Below are 22,618 nucleotides of genomic sequence, written 5' to 3'. Positions count from 1 at the left end.
TTTGTTTGCTTCTGCATAACATAAATATCCTCAAAAGGGAGAAAATGTACACCAGTAAGAAGAATTGAAACTTTTAGATAAAATGAGATGCTAAATCTAAGGTTAGAAGAGATTGCAAAAGGAGGAAAGGCTTTAGATTGAAGTGGGATTCTGTACATATTCAGATCTGAATCACTCATTATGATCAAAAATTGCTTTTCTTTTTGCTTGTTTTTATTTCTCTGAATGAAAAAATTGGTAGAAGTTGTGTTCCTGGTAAGCTGCTAGAGTATGCCTTCCCAAGGCTCTAGTTAAAATTGGATGTAGATACTTAGCTGTTGTCATTGCTCCTTCATTGTCAGGAAGGAGTTGCTTCTCCGGGCACATTTGGCAGAGATACTTAATTTTGTGTGTTTGACAAAGCAAAAATATTCTCCTTCAAAACTGAATTTTGATTGCTGAATAGTATTTTTTATGTACACAGTACAACTAAGGAGATAAATCTGAGAATAAGGGCATAAATAAAACCTAACATCTGTTGTAGAAGCAGGTAACTGCAAAGAATAAAGCAAATCCATTGTAATTTTTATCCTCTGTTTGTGAAGCTGTGTCACGTTGCTTGTAGAGAACTCTGCTGTCTTCTTCATTTGTGAGGATAAAGGATCACAGTTTATTTGAGAAAACAAAAGGTTGCTCAGTCTTCGCTGAATCCACTCTGCAAGAACATTCAGCACTTTTCTTTGTAGTTTATGGACAGCTGAAGTAAAATATAGGTTGCAGGAACTACTTGTTACCACTCAATTTTGCCAAATGTTTACGTGCACCTTTTTGTGGTATATGAGTAACCTCAAGCAGTCAAAGGACAAAGAATGACATGTGTACTTAGCTAGATGTGTTTAAGCACTAACTGAACTGGGGCCTAAAGTATTAGAAGTGTATTACTGGTTTTATAACACTGCATTACAGATTTTAAGGCCTTTCTTAAATGATTTAAATTAAAGGGGCCGTGCACCTCAAGAATAAATAACATGTTTTTTCTCACACACTTCACAGAACGAGGCTCAAAAGGACATCTTGACCTCACGGAGTTAATAGGAGTTCCTCTTCCTCCTTCCGTCTACTTTGTCACTGGCTATGGAGGGTTTCCAGCTTACAGCTTCGGTCCAGATGCTAACATCGGTCGATTGACAAGTGCTATAATACCATTGCCTTTCTATAGAGATTTCTCTATCGCAGTTACAGTGAAACCAAATAGTGATCGCGGAGGAGTGCTATTTGCAATAACAGATGCCTTCCAGAAAACTATTTACCTGGGAATGAGACTTTCACCGGTTGATGACAGCACCCAGAGAATAATTATGTACTACACAGAGCCTGGGTCCCATGTCTCCCGAGAGGCTGCTTCATTTAAAGTGCCAGTGATGACTGACAGATGGAATAGGTTTACAGTGACTGTTCAGGGGAATTATGTTGCTTTGTTCATGGACTGTGAAGAATATCAAAAAGTTCAGTTTCAAAGGTCAGCTCAAGCCTTGGTATTTGAATCTGGCTCTGGGATATTTGTTGGTAATGCAGGAGCCACAGGACTGGAAAAGTTCACAGTAAGTACTGATAAACTCACATGCCTCGGTGTTTTATGCATGTACTCTCTACCCAAGAAAGTCTGCTTACAATGATTTTATCCCAAATGGGGTTGCAAATTATATAGCTTGTATTTTCCATGCCTGGCTAGGGTTCAGGCAGTGCAGATAGATACATAAACTCTGGCTTAAAATGCAAATGTTCCTGGAACCTCAGAATTTTACTAATGGTCCACATATTAAGCTCAATGCTCAGTTTGAATACTAGGAATTTCAAAGTAAATATATCACATAATTTTATATGGCCTTTTTATGATGGGAAGACTCTCCATTTCTTTAATTTGAAGCTTATCACATGCTTTAGAAAAATAGAATGGACCGAAACCACTACTACAGGGCTCCCAAGCCTTCTTAGGTTGGGTGCAGGCATCCTTCCTGCTGCATCCTGACTGGAATTCTCAGCCATTGAGGTTCCAAATGGAAATGTGAAAGCTGCCAATATTCCTGAGATTGACTCAGTGGCAAACTGAAAGGGAAATGTCACTCCTCCTGTCTTGTTTTTGTACTTCCCTTGTACTTCAAAACTTGTACAGTATTTTGTGAGATTAATATCTCTTTCCCTAAATTAGTAATCCAGCAGCGCAAAACCGAGTGAATCCTTTGCTTTAGAGAAAAAATCAAATATCTTTCCAAAGTTTAGGTGTACTGGCAGATTGTGAGCTCCTTTTGGTAAACAACAAGGATAATGTGCTTTTACAAATTATCTGACTAGCCTTAGCACCTAGAATTACAGGAACATATTGATTAGCAGCAAATAAGTGGTGGAAAGGGATACGCCGGAAAACTGCCTGCTGGCACTACCTTTTCTTAAACAGATGGGATGCCTGGAGTATTAAGGATGCCTGATTAGTAAGTAGGAATCAGAAACATTCGAGGAAATTAGACCACTTTGGTATCCCACCTGGAAAACACGTATGTGATGATCAGTTGCTAAGATTATCACCAATAAATGTGTAAATACGGTGACAGGAATGCATGGTGGGTTATGCTCTAAGGCATTTCCACTGAAATAGGCTGTTCTGTATGCTATATCAAGTACATGCATTTCAGCCAATATTGTGGTTGCTTCAGTACTATTAATTATGACGTATACTCTAGGTCTTGTTGCCTTCTTCATACATCATATGTCACAATTGCTTTAGGGTAGAAAAACTAAGTGGTTGATTCCTCCTGAAGCTCTGTTTGTATGATAAGAACAGTTTACTTTGATTGCCCGAAACAGAAACAATTCACCGCAAATGAGTGGATGTCGGTTGCTGGTTTGCTCTGGCTAATGGGAATTCGTGAGTCTAAGACTCTGTTTGCCAGACGCAAAAGGACATAACTGTCATCATATTTCATGGAAACAAAAGGAAATTCTAGCCCTGGTGCTTGTAAAGAAAAGTAGAAACCAGACAACAACCAAATATAGCTGAATCAGTGACGATGCCAGATTCTGCAAATGAGCTTTAACAGGAAAGGCAGCAGCAGGCACGAGACTCACAGGGGGGACTACAATGCCTCACACCTACCGCCCCTACTATGGCAGACTTGGCCATGACTTTCCAGGTCGGAATAATTGGCTAGCAGCAACACTTGGGAAACATTAGGCCTCTCCATTTTGCTTTCTTCACCATGCAGGGCCGCACATTAGAGCAAGAGGAGAAAAATGTGTTCTCCAAATGTGATTCACTCATACTGTGAAAACAAAGCATCCCTTCCAAGAGACTCCTTAAGTGTCTGGTTGTGCCTCCTTTCACGTATAATTTTTCAGCAAACTGTTTGGTTTAGTCTGACGTGGTTCAATATCTGAGTTGCCCATTACTAAGTTTTGAGAGAAATAGGATGGTTCGGTTCACTGAGCTGTTTTCCCAGATTGCCTACAAACTCGGGAGATACCAACTGCATGAATTTCACGGTCTTTGAAGATACAGAAATTAGAGGATCATTAAGGACAGAATCTCAGATTTTGTTCCTTTCCGAAATATTCTAGAAGCGAACAGAAATATTGCATCAAAAGTACTTCCTAGCTCAGAACTCCCCAATGCTTCTAGGACACGGAGAGAGGACTGCTGCAGAGAGGAAAGAGCGAGCGGGAAGTCAGACATAGCAGTCTGTACAACTGGTAGCTACTCCTCCCCTGGAGTTTGCATTTTTTGGTGGCATTAAGTACCAGCAAAGTATACGACTTGTCTCAGCAGTTGTTGCAGTTTTCCTTACTGAGACTCGGGCTTTCTACACCCGTGAGTGAGCAGATGTGCCGTGTGTGGTAGCGCTCAGCAGACAGAGCAGAACCAAGATACTGTTGGATGCGGTAAATGTTCTAGCTCCTTGAGGAGAAGTCACTGGACTGAGAAGTATTCTGTGTCTGTCTAGAGATAAAGACTAAATCTGTCAGCTTCTTCAGGCTCTTTTCTACACAAAAATACAAAAGCAGAGAAACAAAATGCAGTCAGCAAAACCGGAAGAGGCAGGTCATGTGTGTTAGGTAAGATGGCTTTTGATTTGAATACCCATCTTTTTGGCCTACATGTGCATCACGCCTAACTCTGTGAGACCTCATAACAAGGGGAACATTCCCCACGTGGTTCTTACATCACTTTGAGTCTTTGTAACCTAAGAAACAGGACTTAAATGTTTAAAATGAGATTGTTGCTGCCACTTCAGCATGTCACACTGAGAAATACCATTTGTAACCCCGAAAAAAGAAACATTTGTTGTCGTAAAATCCATCTCCTTTCTTCTGGCTTGGAAAAGTTTTAAGCTGGTTTCTCCCTGATCGACTTCGTCACTTATCGATACTTCCATCCCATCCTTTGTCTCCATTTTTAGGGGTTTTCATATGCCATTTTTGAAGCTGCGGTGCACTTCTTAACTAGAAAAAACAGACATTGCTTTACAGACTCTAGGACATAATCTTGGCTAGATCCTTCAGTTGGGGCACTAACAATACAGTGTGGCAATTGTATTGTCATTAGGAAACAATTGTCATTGTATTCTGGCAGCTTTATCTTTTTCTACATTTTGCAACAGGAAAATGGAAGAACATACTTACATTTTAAAACTGGGCTTATTGTTACAAAATTTTTGCTTCAGGTCATTTTCCAAGCAAATCAGAATAAAATCTGGATTTTTTTGTTGATTCGTTTAGTTCCCAACCCTCCATACACACACCCTCCCCTCCTACTGCGCCCCACCCCCCCCCGCCCCCGCCTTTACACATGCTACTTAAAATATTACTTTCTCGACCTGTTTCTCTTGTTTCATGTAGGGCTCAATTCAACATCTGACAATTAAATCTGACCCAAGGGCTACTGAAGATCATTGCGAAGATGATGATCCTTATGTGAGTATTCTTATAAACAGTTCTTTATCTATCCTCAGTGCTTCAGAGATTTCAAAGTCATTTGCCTTAGACGCTTTTTATCAGACTAAATGTGGTATTTATTCTTGGGAACATACTATCATACTTAAAACTATCTTCGTGTGGGAATCTCCTTTTTTGACTACACGGCCCCTAAAACTGTGATTTTTCAAAAAGCATCATTTTCTTTTGTCTATAACACCTTTGAGAAAATGAACTATGACTTTTATTTTTGTGAAGGGTCATTTTCATAAAATGCTCTAAGTAGTGGAATAAGTTAACATCATAATGACACTGAGGCTCCAGCAACTAAAAAATAATTTAAAAAAAGTTTTTTTCTGCATTGAAGTAGACAGTTCCTTGGAGATCATGCTTTTTTCCCCCTGACTTTTATGAACTTGCTATCATGATTGGGTTTTGCACAGGCTTCAGGGGACACCAGTGGCAACGGCAGCATTCAAGAACATGAAGGTATTTCTGAGACACAAGAAGTCCTTGCACCTTCTCATCTTCCTATAAGGGTAAATTTATTTTATTTATTTGCTTTACATTTCTGGTTTGATATCACTTTTTTAGATAGCAAAGTCTGCATTTTGTCACTAGTTTTTCATATGTGGCAACTTCCAAAGGCACCTGTGAGAGCACCGTGTGCCCATCCATAAGAATGACTGCACTGTGCTGGATCAAAAATCTTGTACATTTGACAACAATCAGCAACCAGTACTTTGGGACCAGTATAATAACAGATTAGGAACATAAATATGACACTTACCAGGAATACTCTTCCACTCTGCAACAATTTCCGTATCAGGAAATGCTTCAGCCAGGAGTGTATCTGTTTGTGTTTAGTGGACCTCAGCTGACTTTTTCACCCTTTAATTTCTTGCTTTGTTTATTTTAACCTACAGGAATTTTACCATCCTCAGCTTCCTGCTGCAGAGTGACTTTGCTTATTTAATGAGATGTTTGTGAAGGGCTTGCACCTTTTTCTTGCCCTTTTGAACGTGCTAACTGAACATGCAGCTCTCATTTGGTGGTTAGTCTACTGGAAGACAGAGTAAATTTTAACTCTTCCATGGTCAACATGAATGTAAAAAACTCTTTTTTTTCTGCTATAGCTTAAAATTCTCTGAGCACTGTTTTTACAACTTAGTTGTGCTCTTGATGTGTTTGAAAAGAAATTTATTGTTAATTTTTATGACTTTTACATATAGCTCATCAAACTCTTTTTGGCCTGCCTTGTTTTTCACAGAACCACAGACTAGCTGTGTTTGAAAGGGAGCTCTGAAGATTATCCTGTCCAACTGCCTTCTCAAAGCAGAGTCAAGTACAAGCAGGTTGCTCTGTGAGCAGGTTGCTCAGTGCCAGTGGGTTTTGGATATCTTCCAGGATGGAGACTCTACTGCCTCTCTGTTCCAGTGTAGTTTTTTTCTGACGCAGAACTGGAATTTCTTGGATTTTAATTTGTGTCCATTGTCTCTTTTCCCTTCACTGTCTACTACTGAGAAAGGTCCGTCTCTGTCTTCTTTACTCCCTCCTATCAGGATTTTGTACACATTGATAAGATTGCTCAGAGCCTTCTCTTCATGGGTCAGTCCTTGCTCTCTTATCTTCCTTCTCTTATCTTCCTCTTATAGGTCAAAAGCCCTACTTCCTTAATGATCTACATGGTCCTTTGATGGACTTGGTCCAATATGCCTGGTGAGCCCAAACCTGGTCACGGTACTCAACATGAGGGTCTCAGCTGTATTTCTTAATACAGAAAGATCACCTCCCTCAACCTGCTGGTGATACTCTTCCTTACGCAGACCAGGATGCTGCTGGCCACCTTTGCCACAAGGGCACATTGCTGTCTCTTCTTCCACTTGTCTACCAGCATCCTTTCCTGCAAAGTTGCTTTCCAGCCAGTTGGCCCCCAGCCAGCACTGCTGCATGGGGTAGTTCCTCCCCAGATGCAGGACATGCGTTTTACTTTGCTGAACTTCGGGACATTCTTGTCTGCTTATTTCTGCAGCCAGCTGGGGTTCTTCTAAATAGCAGTGAAATCACCTGGTGCCTTGATGACTCCTCTCCATTTTGCATCACACAACACAAAATTTAACCCACAAAATCTTATTATGCTTTCTCTTTTTCTCATTTGGATACAACTGCAGCTGATTCAAGAAGGATGTCTAACTTCTCTAGTCTATCCAGAAAAAAATAAATTCTTTTAGATTTTGCTTTTTCTGTTTAATAATCTTTGTAATTACTACACTGTTAAAAATTACACACAACAATAGTAGAATTTTTTGGCTTTTATTCCTCCTTTTGCAGGATGTCATGGTTTAAGCCCAGCTGGGAACTAAGCACTACACAGCCGCTCGCTCACTTTTGCCCAGTGGGATGGGGGAAAGAAGTGGAAGGGTAAAAGTCAGAAAACTCGTGGGATGAGCTTAGGTAAAGCAAAAGCCCTGCATGCAAGCAAAGCAAAATAAGGAATTCATTCACTGCTTCCTATGTTCAGCCATCTCCAGGAAAACAGGGCTCCACCACGCGTAATGGCTGCCTGGGAAGGCAAAAACTCCATGAGTCCAAATGTGTCCCCCCCTTCTTTCTTTTTCCCCCAGCTTTATATACTGACCATGATGTCATATGGCATGGAACATCCCTTCAATCAGTTGGGGTCAGCTGTCCCCGCTGTGTCCCCTCTCAATTCCTTGTGCGCTCCCAGTCTACTCGCTGGTGGGGTGGTGTGAGAAGCAGAAAAGCACCGCTCAGCAATAACGAAAACTTCCCTGTATGATCAACACTGTTTTTAGCACAAATCCAAAACATAGCCTCATACTAGCTACCACGAGGAACATTAACTCTATCCCAGCCAAAACCAGCACAGAAGAATGTTATTTCTCTGGATAATACCAGCATATTATTCACTGTTGCAGAGTACAAAAGGTAGAAAATTTCTATTTTAATGAGCAAGTGTTCTTGTCACACTGCTAAAAAATTGGTAACACATCCATGATTTGCATGAACAGGAACCTAGAAGTGTAATAGCTATTGTTCATCACTATATACCACTCCCAGGGAGTAAAAATGTGACAGTTTTCTTTGATTTTCCAAACATATATCAGTCTTGGGTGCCAGCAATGTCACACCTTTTTCAGAAGACCAAGAAGTTGCCTAGAGTTAATTGGAATGCCATAATTAAGCTAGAATCAATGCCCAGAAGGAAAAATGTCACAGCAAAAGTAGTATATCATATAATTTATCATTTGGTAATGATGAAGTTGTGGTTGTCATAAATGAAGAGGCAAAGTATTCCTTTCCCTGATGCACCTCTCAAAGACACACTTGCTCTATCAATGATTATATCATTGCAAACATTTTTCCATTCAGCTCTAATACTTTCACTCACTTTATTTTAATTTCTCCACAAATTATTGTCTGTTTTGATGTTATTTTAATTTTCTTGTTAAAACATTTTTAAGATTGTCTGGGAAACTGAACCAGGCTTTAAGTACAGAAGTAATTTTCTCTGAAGAGCTACACCACAATGTTAGCAAAGCAAATACGTATATATGGCAGATTACCACCCGTAGGCAACAAGAAAGACAGAAGCCTCTTCATAGCTCTTTTTTGTTCTACAGACACTTTTTTGGTGGCAGATTGTTCATTTCTTGGACTGGTAGAAACAAGCTTCATTGTGTCTGTGTGCAGCACCGGTTACTACTACAGTAACTCTTTGTAAGAGCCATAGGCTCATACAGAGAACTTATAGGCTGAGTCATAGGTTTCTGAGTCAACTAATCATGAGCCTGAAAGGCAAGTAAATGACTATTTTTTTCAAAATGCAAGAACATAATGTGAAAGTATTTCCTTGGATCACATAGGTATTTTTTTCTAAAATGCCTGGCAACTTCAAAAGGCCGTACCAGCATGTCAGTAAATATGTAGTCTTCTGTAGAAAAATGTTTAATGCTATTGCCAAATTAGAAATGTCTAAATACAAATGACTCATGGTATTTGTATGCCTTTCAGAGTGACTGCCCATGGAGTTCTAATGGGTTTATTCTTTAGAAATATCAAGCATGAGACAGAGAACATCAGTACAGTCCCTGACAGATGTTTCAGAGAAAGTTTCTATTTATCTCCTACTCTGAAAAATAGCTGAACAAACTTTCAGCACTTTGAAGTAAATTGCTATGCTGAGCTGGAATAAAACAAGTCAAAGGTCATTCTTGAAAATGCAATCTCTGAATAAAGACACTTAGCAATGTTGACGGTGCATATTCTAGTTTGTATTTTTCTGCTAAGTAGTTCAGTACTGTGCAGTAGGAATGGGTAGCATTCTTTGCATTATTTCAGCATGTTTCCACTTAATGGGCCTTGTGAATCAGCTTAAAAGACCTCAGTGAATCAGCAAAAAAGGCATGTTTAACATGTGTAGAAAGAAGAGGTGCCTCCTCATAAAGAATTTTTCTGTGGATTCCCTGCTAATTGATTATCCAACCAAAAACTATCCCTGGCACGTCTTACCTATAGGTTTCTTCAGAAAAATATAGCCTGAACCACTCTGCATGTTGGAAACACATTGCCAGAAAGGAAAAGTAGGGAACAATTTTCATTACTGGTTCACGAGTGTTCAAGCCATTTCATGTATGTTACAGCACTGGATTTGTGTGATTTTTTTTCCAGGAACAATACTATCGGTTTTTTTTCATTTTTTTTTTTTCATTAACTTTGCATCTTTATGAACTAACAGTCACAAAAATACAATCAAGGATCATAGAATATTTCAGATTGCAAGGAAGGTCATCTAGTCCAACCTCCTGCTCAAAATGGGATTATCAGTCAGGTCAGATCACACCTTTCAGAGCTTTTTCCAGTCTGTTCTTGGGAACATCTGAGGATGTAGACTGCAACAACCTCACTGTACAGCCAGTTCCAATGCAGGTCTTTGAATTGGTGAATTGGTGAAAATGTTTCTCCTTATATCCAATCAGAACCTCTCTTGTTTCAACTTACTGCCCATTGTCACTTTTCCTACTGCCAAGCACCACTGTGAAGGGCCTAGCTCCGTATGATTGATGAACCCTGTGCGGTTATTGGTAGGCTGCCACTAGGTCTCCCATAAGCCTTCTCTTCGCCAGGCTTGAGAAGAACAGCTCCTTCAGCCTTTCTTCCCAGGACAAGTGCTCCAGCCTTTGTCTGTCTCGTAAGCTATCTGCTGAACTCAGATCACTGATATCTGTCTTGTAACAGGGGAAAAAACCAGGCACAATGTTCTAGATGTTGTCTAACAAGTGCTGAATAAACGGGGATAATCACTTCCCTAGACCTACTAGCACGTAGCCAGAGTTAACATGGGTTTCTTTGCTGCCAGGGCATGCTTCTTGGTTCATATTCAGCTTGCTGCCCACCAAGATCCACAGGTCCTTCTCTGCAGAGCTGCTTCCCGGTTTGTCTGTGCCCAGCCTGCATCATTGCAAGGGGTTCTTTGTTCCCAGGTGAAGGACTTTGCATTTGTCCTTGCTGAGTTTCATAAGGTTCATGTTGGCATATTCCTCCAGCCTGTCCAGGTCCTTCTGGATTGCAGACCTGCACTTGAGCATATTGATTGGTGCACCTCCAACTCCCACTTTGGGATTATCTGCAAACTTTATGAGCAAGCAAGCACTCTGCTGCCTTCTCAGGTCATTGGCAAAGATGTTAAACAGAACAGATCCCAGGATGGACCCTGAGTATGTCCCATTAAACACTATGCTCTGAGTTCAATCATCCAACTATTTTTTACCCATCTTGTTGCACTCCCATCCAGACTGTAGTGTCCTAGCTTGGATGCAAGAATATCACAGAAGACAGTGTTGAAACCTTGCTAAAATCAAAATGGATGACACCCACTGCTTTTTCCTCATCCACACATACAGTCATTTTATCACATAAGGCAATCAAGTTGGTCAGGCATGATTTACCCTTGGTAGATCCATGCTGACAGTTCCTAGCTACTGTCTTCTCCTTCATATGCCCTAAAACATGTTCCAACAGGACCTGCCTCATGATTTTCCCAGAGATCAAGGTAAGGCTGGACAGCCTGTAGTGATGTGGATTGCTCTTTTGGCTTTAGAGTAAATGTAATAATCTGAGAGTAAATGTTCCAAATGAGTTTTGCCATTTTTAAACTGTTTTTTTTTATTATGCACACACTGATTGCAAGAAATGTAAAAAGTTCTAAATTCTTTTTATGGGGATTATAAAGTATGCTCTGTATTGCGTATTAGTATTCAGTATTCTGTCTTCGTCATTGTTTCTTAATTCAGAGATAAATATAAAATCTACTAACAGATTTTACCTTTCAATAACCTAGTCCCTCATTATTTAATCTGTGGTCTTTACAGAAGTGACACACACACTTTTATACATATTGACTCAAACAAGCATAGAAACAGATTTGTCTCGTGGTGACAGACAACAGAAGTTGCAAGTTGTAGCTAGGGAGGTTCAAGTTGTATTTCAGGAAAACACCCTTTAATAGGATAATAGTGCATTACTGGAACATTTCACCCAAAGAAGATATCAAATCTCCATCCTTAGAATTTTTCAAGATTTGGTTAGACAAAGTCATGGCTGAGCTGATCTACTTACATGAGTGGTCTACTTACGTGACCTCGAGAAGTTCCTCCCAACTAAAATTTCTTCCATGTGTCCATGTAACCTGTGTGACTCGTGATGCAGTGACATGGGTTGGGGGCCATTTTTTCTCTACGTCTTTTCAAGTCCCCTGTGGTTGGACATAGACTGGACAGAATACCAAAGAAAATGTATCATTAACACAAAAGAATTGAGTCTAAAGTTACAGTGAAGTTGCTCTTTCCCAAAGGAGTAATTAATTCCTAAGTCACATTTACACAAGCTTTACCTTGCTGTTGTGCCTGTGGTGGCAGAGGTTACATTCAAGAAATTCCATTCTTACATTCTGAACATCATCCTGAACACAAAAGACCGAGATCAGAGACCAGAGACCCTGGGAAGACCTGTTGGGCTCTTACAGAGGCCCAGAATGAAGGCTTGTCCTCAACAGTGTGATCCTTCAGTGAAACCCTACCTATTTCTTAACAAACCAGGCAATGTGGTGCCCACAGTGTTCCTTGAAAATCATGGGTACAGGCTAAGCTCTTAGTTCTTAGGCTGCTTATTTGTCTCCCAGAAAATGTGGAAGCCATTGTGTTCCCAGCTAAGGAATGCTAAAACAAGTGTTGATAGAAGGCATACATAAAAAACCCCCCAAAATTTAATGACGAAACAGAGGATGTAGATTGGACTACGGAATATCTCTTCCTGCTATCACCTCAAAGGAAGTGATTAAGATCCCAGCTCTTGCTGCATGCACATCAGACCTCTCTCCTGTTACTGAGGGTTTTCTGTGAATTCTGGACCTTTCCTGAGGGAGGAAAGTCCTCAGTGTCTGAATTGGGGTGCACCTATGGGTGCTAAGAACTGTCAAAGCAGCAGCCTAAATTACAAGGAGATGGTCTAGGTGGCACAAAAAGTCTTTTCCTTCCCACCAGTGGGCAGAAAATCTGGAGAAAATAATATCTGTGAGTTTCCCAAGAAGCATTCTCTTCTGGGGGAAAGTTTTGAGATGAATCTGGTTTTATGCACAGAGCCAGGAATAACCTTTAATAGCTCTCTTTTTAGGTAGTTCTTCTGAGTTCAATCCCCTGCAGGAGCTAGACTGTAGCTGGCTGTCCTCTCTGTCCTCTCCTCTTCTATTCATTAGGAGCTGCAGATGGGAAAGCAAGAGGACTTAGTGCTTCTCAGAGCTTCGCTGACTTCCGATCAGCTACACAAATACTGCTCCGTATATATACAAATGTACTAATATAGCTCTGTAAGGAAGACTGCTGTGGGCAGTCCACATGCAGTGACAGCTGCTTTAATTTCTATGAGGCAGGGAAAGCTGTTAAAACGCCCACCTCTAATCTCCTGACCCATTTTCCCATTGTCTCTCTGCACATGGAGTACCTGTGGACAAGTAGAGAATACCCACCCTTCCATTCTTTCGCTAGACAAGTCCTTTCAACTCCATTGGCTGATGTTGATCACTAAACTTTGTTGATCACTTCTTTATTCCACAGATATGTCTTCATGTCTAAACTAACTGGGATTATTTCAAGAGATTTTGTTGTTTTCCTTTTCCAATCCCTTTGGTAAATTACCAATGTACTTTTTTCATTATCCTATCTATTAGGCAGGTGATCACTATTATCTGTCAAGTTTACATTCTTATGAGCATAGTGTGAGGTTTGGGTTGTTTTTCTACTATCTTCAAGTTAGTGTCTTTATTTCTCCCATTATTTTCTAGGGCAGAGAGTTAGATTTGGGACATTTACTAATACTATATGTTGGGTGGGTTTTTTTCCATTCTATAGCTTTTTAAATTATTTCTCAAAAAGGAACATTTAAATCTTTGTCCTACTATTGCTTTATTTTTCTTCCCAGTGAGAAATGAATATCAGGAATGCTTTATAGACTGTACAATTAAGCACATTGTGAATTGTGTGAATTATTTTCTGCTGCTCATCTGAAGTATTTGTTACTCTGCATCAGAAGAGGGAAGTCACCAGACATTGCATTTAAAGGGAAAAGTTGTTACTCCTTTCTCAAAGTAGCCAAGACCCAATCTTATTAAGAATTTTAAAACACAAAACCCTGTAGTACATGACTAGCTTAACATTGTAAGTTTACTACGGTTCAGATAAACAGGCTGCATACAAAGGTTTATTGGTCTTTAAGATTAATTGACATATTCCTACACAGAATGTCAAGAACAAGGTATATAGTTGTAAGAGAAATAAGAGAGAGGAAACACGCATTTGTTTCTTTCTCAAGTGGAGTAAATAGAACTGAAATCAAATGAAACTACCTTTGTCAGATAGAGCGGGATCAGATCTGGCCCACTGTGGAAAATTTCCTTTCCCCTTTAAATGGAGACCTAAAGCCTATTTTCAATGTATTTCTTAATAACAAGAAGTACATTGAAGCTTTTCCTCAATTATTAGGATACAAAACCAGTGGGATAAAAATCATTCCAGTGATGTTACCTCTCTTCCTTTTGCTGACAACTCAGGTACTATTTCAGCGAGCCCTTTTGTGCCATTTTGCACATCTTAACCTGGTTCAAGACCAGGATGCTTGGCCCATTAAGTCTGCTCCAGGTTACCATGGCAACATAATAGCTTTTAAATTTTATTTAAACTGCAAATGCATGTTTGCATTGGTAATCTCCTTGCTACACTGAGACAGCACTTCTCCAGGTCTCCAATTACAGTAGGGAGTAGGCTCTTTCGATTCCTGCATGCATCTGATACCAGGTTATCGAAATGGCCACCTTTTGCCCACCGACAGCCGGAATGGAGAAGGATGGGTACCAGCCAGCTCTAGGCTTTTAAACTTGCAGTGATAACTTTACAGTCCTTGTGGTTTTCTCCCTCTTTATGGGTTTGTCACGTGTACACCACTTGGTTTGAAGGGATGGAGTTCAAAGGTATTGTGTTAGTTTTTCTCAAGAGCTAGACTAAATTAGTGTGATGTGCTGATAAGCAGAAATTAGACGTGTACTCTAAAGAGGAAAATTAAATAGAAGGCGAAATAAATTAAAAGCTTGTAAACAGAAGAGGATGTATATATTGGCCACAAATAAATGTCAGTTTTTATGACAGCAATGACAGTTAATGTTTCTAAGGGCAGCATGAGAGTAAGGACAGACACTGGCAAGATATTAAGTGGGAAAGATCTGGATTTCTGTTTTGCTTCATAAATGTGATAGTTCTGATCACTGTGCATTGAGAAAGGTAATCTACTGATTCATGCTTTAAAATATGCAATAAGCTTTTTCTCTAAACAGTTCTTTTGGTTTTTATGGGTTTTTTAGCCTGAAGATACCTTGGCTGAGCCAGTGGAAGCCCCCCCAGCTATATTGTCTTATTTGGAAGAAAATGATTTCTCTGGAAATCACAGATCAGAAGAAATCTCTGGAGCAGCTAAACTTAAAGAACAAGGCACTGCCTCTTTTTTTATTTGGTTGGGGGGTGGAGGGGGTGGTCATTTATGTTCCCTAGGTCTGAGTCCATCATTTCCCTGTGTATGAAAAGCCATTGTCATATTTTGAGCAGTGTCAGGAATAGAAAATCCTATGGTTTTGGACATCCTGTGTGTTAGAAAAGAATTGGTGCATCAAACATTTGGTCACTGAAACTGCAGGTCTCTGAAACTGCAGTTAGCAGTTTGCTAACAGCAGCAAAGGTAAGTGGTAGCAACGACAGCCACTGTCCAACATATCTCTCATTTTTCACTCCATATCATAGAATCAGAATCATAGAATCATCTAGGCTGGAAGGGACCTTTAAGATCATTGAGTCCAACCATTAACTTGACACTGCCAAAACCACCACTAAACCATGTCCCCAAGCACCACGTCATTTAAAAAATACCTCCAGGGATGGTGATTCCACCACTTCCCTGGGCAGCCCATTCCAATGTTTGATAAAATTTTCAGTGAAGAAATTTTTCCTAATATCCAGTCTAAACCTTCCCTGGTGCAACTTGAGGCCACTTCCTCTTGTCCTATCACTTCCTACTTGCAAGAAGAGACTGAGCCCCACCTTGCTATGACTTCTTTTCAGGTAGTTGTAGAGAACGATAAGGTCTCCCCTCAGCCTCCTTTTCCCCAGGCTAAACAATACCAGTTGCCTCAGCTGCTCCTTGTAAGACTTGTTCTCCAGACCCCTCACCAGCTTTGTTGCCCTTCTCTGGACACACTCCAGCACCTCAATGTCACCTCTAATAGGTGCTTATCTCAGTCATTGTTGTTAAACATGCAGAGAATAGATTTACCTTTCTATAGTGAGGAAGTTTCAGTTACAGAACTATGGTTTATATTTTAAAATGAAAAAGAAAAAAAATAAATTGGATAAAATGAATAAGCTGAATAAAATGAATGAGCTGCTGCTGTGGTGCTCCACAACACTGCAGTAAATTGCAAGTGTTAGGCACAGGGAATGAAAGGAGAACAATCCTGTGTCAGGTCAGGGTAAAACATGGCACTTCTTGAGAGATACCTCTACAAATAGTGCTACTGGCTCTAAAGCCATTTGGCTCCTTTAAAAGGAATTTAAGATGAGTATTTAATTTGATGACCTTCCATTATAGTGAAGCACGGCCATTCACGTAAAACTGAATATCACCACTGAACAAACAACTATATCCTACTTGCATTCCCTGCAAAGGATGTGAATCTGCCTAGGGCACCAATGGGGTGTAATGGTTGTAAGTGTAGGCAGCAAAGTGATAAGAGCAGGGCATGATGCACTTGAGGAATCTAGTCTTCCACTAGTAAGACAATTTCAGTACAGCCCTAGAAAACAAAAAGTAAAACTAGTTATCTTAATAAGGCCAAAGACAATGTTCCTATTTAAATTTATACATACTTCAGATAGCACCTTTTATACATACCTCTTATTTTTTTGTTACATAGATGAAAAACAGGCAACCACTAGACTAGAGCTTGAGGCAAAAGATCATGCAATACAGTCTTTTTCCTTAAAATAAACATTTGTTTTATAATTTTAGTCTCACTTTTTTCTTTTTTTTCCTTTCCTTTTAAAATTTTCAGAGTTATGAGATGACTAATATTAATCTTTGGAATGTATTTTGGTCATAAGCTAAATAACTTATTTTTTCATACAACTTGCAGCATTTGCGTTCTGATAAATACCTCTGGGCAGGTTTCGTTTTGCTCGTCTCTCATTAACAAGTGATTATTTTATTTCAGATTCAGCTGTCACGGAAAGTGGACAAGACAACAGTGAGTCTACCACTGCCACGCAGGAAATCTTAAGAGAAGAAAATGGCTCTGGTGCTAGTGTTTTGCCAGGAGTAAGCAGAGAGGAGGTCTGTACAATGGGTTTATCATATGCCTAATCTTTTTCTCCCAAGAGCAGGAAAACATACGAATTTTAGGCGCTTTTCTGAATTAGTACCTTTATCTATTCCATCTTAGCAGCATGCCGAAACAGAAACGCCTACTTTTTAAATTCTTAAACGTCCTCTCATAACATCAGACTGAAAAGCACTGACACCATGCAGAAGTTTGGATCCATAACCATTTAAATGGGCTTGAGATTTTTGACTAACAAAATGAATTTATTCTTTCAGTTTTGCCTGTTTCTGTTTTGCACTTAAGAAAGTGAGAAACAAACAAGATAACTTAAATCCTCACTATAAAAGCCCACATTTTTTATTCCCTAAAAGCAGGCATCTTGGTCTTACGGTAACTGCCTTGCAGGTGAAATTCCTGCTTCCTCCTCAGAAGTATGGTATGTAAATGGATTTAAAATTACACCCTTTGGGTGCTCACCAAATGCTTCTGTGTGAAGTACCAAGTGCAAAGAAGTACCTCATTATCACAGTGATTCATTATCAGGCGATCCAAACAGAAGACTAACACTAAATGCACTAGAGTCTGCAGGAATCCATGCCTAAAACGTGTATCGCTGGCTTTCCTTGGTTGCCCACAGACTACTCTGAAAAATTGTAGTTTCTGCAAATTATTCCTTTATAAACCAAATCTTGAATTACCACCCAAGAGGTTGATCCTATATTCCATTTCTTGACAAGGGAATGACTGCATGGATTGCACTGGAAAAGTGTCTGCAACTCCTACTTATTTCTTTAAGTAAGCAGTATACGCTGCCTCCGGACAGCTGCGTACGTTAACACCCAGAGATGAAAAATCCATTTAAAAAGTAGCCAGCAGGTTTCCTGGCTCTCACAATAAAGAGATGCTTTGACTAATAAAATATTAAGGCTGAACAACCTTTTGGGGTCCTTGTATTACTCATATCTGTGTCAGAGCAGTTACATGGCTGTTGACAGACATGCCTAGCTTTTCTCTAGGCTGCCAGCACATTTTTTAGAAATATTCTAGAAGAGGCAATAACTGGACATATTTCACCCGTCAGAGATGCCTTCCAAAAGTCCTGGTCAGGCTGTCTTGTTGTAGGCGTACAAGCAGGAATTCCTTTCAGGATCCTTCCTAATGGAAAAGGAGATTTTAGAAAGCCTGCGTGCTACCACCAAGTGAGTTGTCCGCTACCGAACAGAGGAAACTCTGACAAAGATGGGCCGTAATTTAATTGGCAATTCCATTCTGCCATGACCAGGAATAACTGTAAATTACATGCATATAATTGAGACTAGTCATATCTTCAATATCACTTTTTGTCAAATCACTTATAAAATCAGAAATCCCTTTTGGGTAGACTCCTGTGGGCCTGGATCCTAGACAAGGAAATGAAAGGAAAATGCAAGGTAGCCTGTTGCTACTTCGAGGTTCACACAGTGCTAAGAAAAACGGCAGCCCTTTTAACTCCTAAATAGAGAGTACTCCAGCCTACGTGACTGCAGGCACCAGAAACCCCAAAGAGAGTGGCTATGCCATATGTAGCAAGTCACTCTCTCTGGCGCGATACTGGGCTTTGAAAGGTGCTGTGCCTATTGCGTTTGTAAGGTAACGCGTAACCTGTGTGATTCTGCAAATTGAAATGATGTACACCCCTCCTTTGGAATCTGGTGAGTGGGAGGGCTCCAGCTGCTCAAATACTTGCCCTACTTGTCGCCATATTTCAAAATAATCAGCTAGCAGTACCTTTTTCGTTAATTAACATTCCTGATCCAACAGACACCACAGATTTTTCTAAGCAGAAATTAAATAACCACCTTTCCTTCCTCTTGCTTTCGTGACTTCTGTGCCAAAAGTCCATTCTTTGTATTGCTTGAAACTCCAGTGGGTTATGACCGCTTCTGTTTGCCAGAAAACAGCCAGCGTCAAGAAACACAGAACTGAAGTTCTACCTTGTGTGTTTTGTTCAAGTGTTCAAGCTGCTCCTTACAGGATCTTCTGCTGTTTCTGTGTTTATTGTGGTAAATTATAAAAAATGGTGAACCATTAGGTTAAGGACCATCCATTTGAGCTGACATAGAAATGGCTTTAATATTTGTTGGAGGACTTCCAAATATGATTCCTCTGCCATTTTCATGTCTGTATTCACATTTTTTAAAAGCAGCAATTTTAATGTCAGGATGAACTATTCTTCTTACAATCTCTTTTTTTTTTTTTTTCCAGTTTTGAGCTATTTTTCTTAAATAAAAATCCAGTCTTCGTTTAAGTAGTGTGACACAAAAAGCTTAAATCTATTGTGACAAGCAGTTTTGCTACTTACTTATCTTTACAATTTTTTTCTTGAGTTTATTCATATTTCCTCGTCCTTTTCACCACAGAGATACCCAAGATGGCTACACATTATGCTAACGAACAACCTTTTAGAAAATAATAGTAAAAAAATTGTTACTGCATTGAAAACTAGTCTTTGTGAGTACATAGTAGAGGTGGGCCTATCTTCTGTAATTTTATCATTGTACAAGTTACGCAATTTGTAATCCAATTAATATGTATTATACTGATTGGGCACGGCATTATTTTTTCAATGTTGTATAGCACTCAGACAAATGCCCCTCAGGAAAATTTGCTAAAGTCAGATAAACAGTGTTACTGTCATCAAGCACATATAACAAAGAAAATTGCGACCTGTGTGTCAGACAAAACCATGCTGATTTAGCATTCATTACATTCACACTTTGATTTTAGAATAGAATAGAATAGAATAGAATAGAATAGAACAGAACAGAACAGAACTGAACTGAACTGAACTGAACTATTTCAATTGGAAGGGACCTACAAGCATCATCGAATCCAACTGCCCGACCAATTCAAGGCTGACCAAGTTAAAGCATGTTGTTAAGAGCATTGTCCAAATGCCTCTCAAACACTGACAGGCTTGGGGCATCAGCCACCTCTCTAGGAAACCTGTTCTAGGGTTTGACCAGCATCTCAGAAAAGAAATGCTTCCTCATGTCCAGCCTAAACCTTCCCGGGTGCAGCTTTGGTCTTTAAAAAATCAGCTAGCAGCTCCTTTGCTGAAAGCTGTCATCCTGCTAACTTTAAAATGCTTGAGTAGTTACTGTATTACATCCCTCCTAGTTTCATTAGCTACTAGTGGAACACAAAATATTTCATTGCTGCTATAAAATGTGAATAAGTCCTAGTGCTTTTTTCAAAATATAACACAAAATTGACTTAAATGTTCTGTCCTGTATAGTGGATTTTAATTTAAATATGCATTAGTGTCAAAGCTTCACCACTGAAAGGGCTTGTTCCTGGTGTATTTAAATTATTCTTTTTATTATTCTTACTCTCTCTTGACTAAATACTGACGCTTAGCAATTTTTTGCTTATGCTTGTTGTCTATTTTACTCTTTGCTATCAGGTTCCTCATTTCATCTTCTGACACTTTCCTTTTTAAATGAGCTGAATATGTAATCCTTGTGTGTTAGAGTTGTAGATCTCAGGGGATTTGGCTAAGGCATTCCTAAACATTTCTTTTTAACTTGGCAATTTTGTCCCAGACAGACTGAGTTTCTGAAATCGGTCTTTTTCAAAACTACATTATTGATTTAGACTGTGCAGATTTGTGCAGATATGAAATAAGACCGTGGCCACTGGCATCCAGGTAACCAGGTCTCATTTTTTCCAGCTCAGTAAGCAATTTATTTGTGCTTGCGTGAATGATCTCTAATATGAAGTGCCTTTGCTGAATGGAGTATATTGTCTGTATGGTGCCTAACAGGTTTCTGACTGCATTGAACAGAGCAGGGGTTCTAGGAGAGAGGGAAGAGAGCGGGGGGAAAGAGAGAGAAAAATGGGAAAAGTAATGCAACACATTTTTCATATTTTGCATTATAATTACCCAGGGCCAGAATGGTCAGGAAGAAGAGGATGGGTCCACAGGATCTCCGGGAAGGTCAGGGCTAGAAGATGTGCAGAAAAAAGGTCATGGACCTCCTGGATCTCCAGGGAAACTTGGACAACATGGTCAGCCTGTGAGTATTTTCTGTCTGTTGAAAGAATGCATGTATTTCAGAAAGGGTAATTGTCATTCATCGCATGTGCATAAAGGGTGAAACTCCACTGCCTCACACACTGTTGTCAGTTATACTTCCACAAGACGAGTTTTAGCGCCACCAAATCAACTCAGGAGCGTCATATCTGCTTTGCGCATGTGTTAATGGCTATACAGGGGCCTGATGACAGACAATCATCCCCAAAGCACAGGGCACACAACTGCTGTGCTAACACGCTCATGTTCTTAGAGCAGTAATTCTACGAGCTCTTCAAGCAGCCTCTGCAGTGCTGTACCACCTTCCCAGCTGTTATGTTTGAACACGGTCAAAGCTGCCGGACTTCAGAACTCACATGCCTTCTTTCAGTGGCTTCTGCGTACCCTGGATGTTTCACATTTAACATCATTCTGAACCATCAGTACAAGACGTGTCCCATTAAACAGAGGTGCAAAACAGATCACACTGTGAGGCAGTGTTTGTCACAGTTCTGGTTTGTTATTTTGTCACTGCATGGCACATCAAGCGATAGTTAATCGCTTTTCTCTTTTGTTGCTTCTTGGCTACAATGTTTTATTTGACTTTCTAACAAAGATGTTTTATTTTAGGGCATTCCTGGTAAAAACGGCTTACCCGTAAGTACTCTTTTATATGTATTTTGGTTAACTGAAGAAAAAAAACCCCAACAACATTTTTTTTTATCAGAGACTCAGCTATGTTGAAGCTTAAGCAGCAAAGTTCTTTCTCCGTGTGCTCTCTTTAGAAGGCAGCTCTGGTGCTGTAGTTGACTTGCTCATGTTGCCAAGAGAGGAGGACCCTGGTTTCTATGAGAAATTTATCATTTCCCAGTTGCAAAGAAAATAAGAGGCATGGCATACCATAATCAGATGTACAAGTGTCCAGCTCTGGTGAGGCTGGCTTTTTTGCAGAGAAGAACTTCAAAGCCAGGACATACTCAGATCCAGACCTCTTTCAGAGCAAAACAAAGTGCTTCATTGACCCTCCACAGACACATGCTGCCATGTCGTCTGCTCCCAAGCTCAGCTGTTACTAACTTTCCAGATGTACCCCTCAACTCTTGTGCAGTAATTCAACTGCACCTTCTGCTTCATCGTTCCTGCTTTCCTTTCTCTGCATTCTTCTACTTTACCCTCTCCTCTGTCGCATTTGACGTATTGTTCCTTCCTCCCTTCTCCGGATGACTCTCATCCATAGGTCAGTTCACCACGAGCCACGGATAGATTGCATATGCGTCCTCCGGGGGTGAAGTATTGCACAGCAACGCACACAATAACAAATCCCTCGCTGTCATATTCCGTGAGCGTCTCAGCTGCTGTTGCGTATCTGTGCTCTTGACGCTTTATTGCCTGGCCTCTTTGTTTCCTTACTTGTTATCTGTTGCTGCCACTTTGGGCGTCTTTCCCCTCTTGAAGACCTTCCCACCCAGAGGCTGTCACCATTACCATGCCTGCTCCTCCTTTTGTATACTGCCGTGCACCGCTGCCGTGAACTTACTGTCTGTTCCTGCCCCTGCAAGTGAACCTCAAGTGAAACTGGTGTGTTTTAAGATACTAAAAAAAATAAGTCAGTGATCAACATGGGATGCATTATTCAGCTTCCGCATGAATGCTGCCTGGATACATTGCTATAGTCAGAGAAACGT

General features: G+C 40.1%; 1 protein-coding gene across 1 annotated transcript in view; it reads left to right on the top strand.

Moving 5' to 3' along the window:
- Window positions 1–22,618, top strand: part of LOC128904750 (collagen alpha-1(XV) chain-like) — a 150,951-nt gene that overhangs the window by 46,095 nt on the left and 82,238 nt on the right. Inside the window, exons 3-9 of the mRNA XM_054189417.1 lie at window positions 1,033–1,580; window positions 4,870–4,944; window positions 5,388–5,483; window positions 14,873–14,999; window positions 16,772–16,890; window positions 20,809–20,937; window positions 21,564–21,590. Of these exons, the coding sequence (XP_054045392.1) occupies window positions 1,033–1,580; window positions 4,870–4,944; window positions 5,388–5,483; window positions 14,873–14,999; window positions 16,772–16,890; window positions 20,809–20,937; window positions 21,564–21,590 (1,121 nt within the window). The remainder of the gene's footprint in view (window positions 1–1,032; window positions 1,581–4,869; window positions 4,945–5,387; window positions 5,484–14,872; window positions 15,000–16,771; window positions 16,891–20,808; window positions 20,938–21,563; window positions 21,591–22,618) is intronic.

The sequence above is a fragment of the Rissa tridactyla genome, chromosome 2 (assembly GCF_028500815.1).
Source record: "Rissa tridactyla isolate bRisTri1 chromosome 2, bRisTri1.patW.cur.20221130, whole genome shotgun sequence".
NCBI classification, from domain to species: Eukaryota; Metazoa; Chordata; class Aves; order Charadriiformes; family Laridae; genus Rissa; species Rissa tridactyla.
Note: the sequence above shows the minus strand (reverse complement) of the source record. Positions and strands in the feature narration are given on the sequence as shown.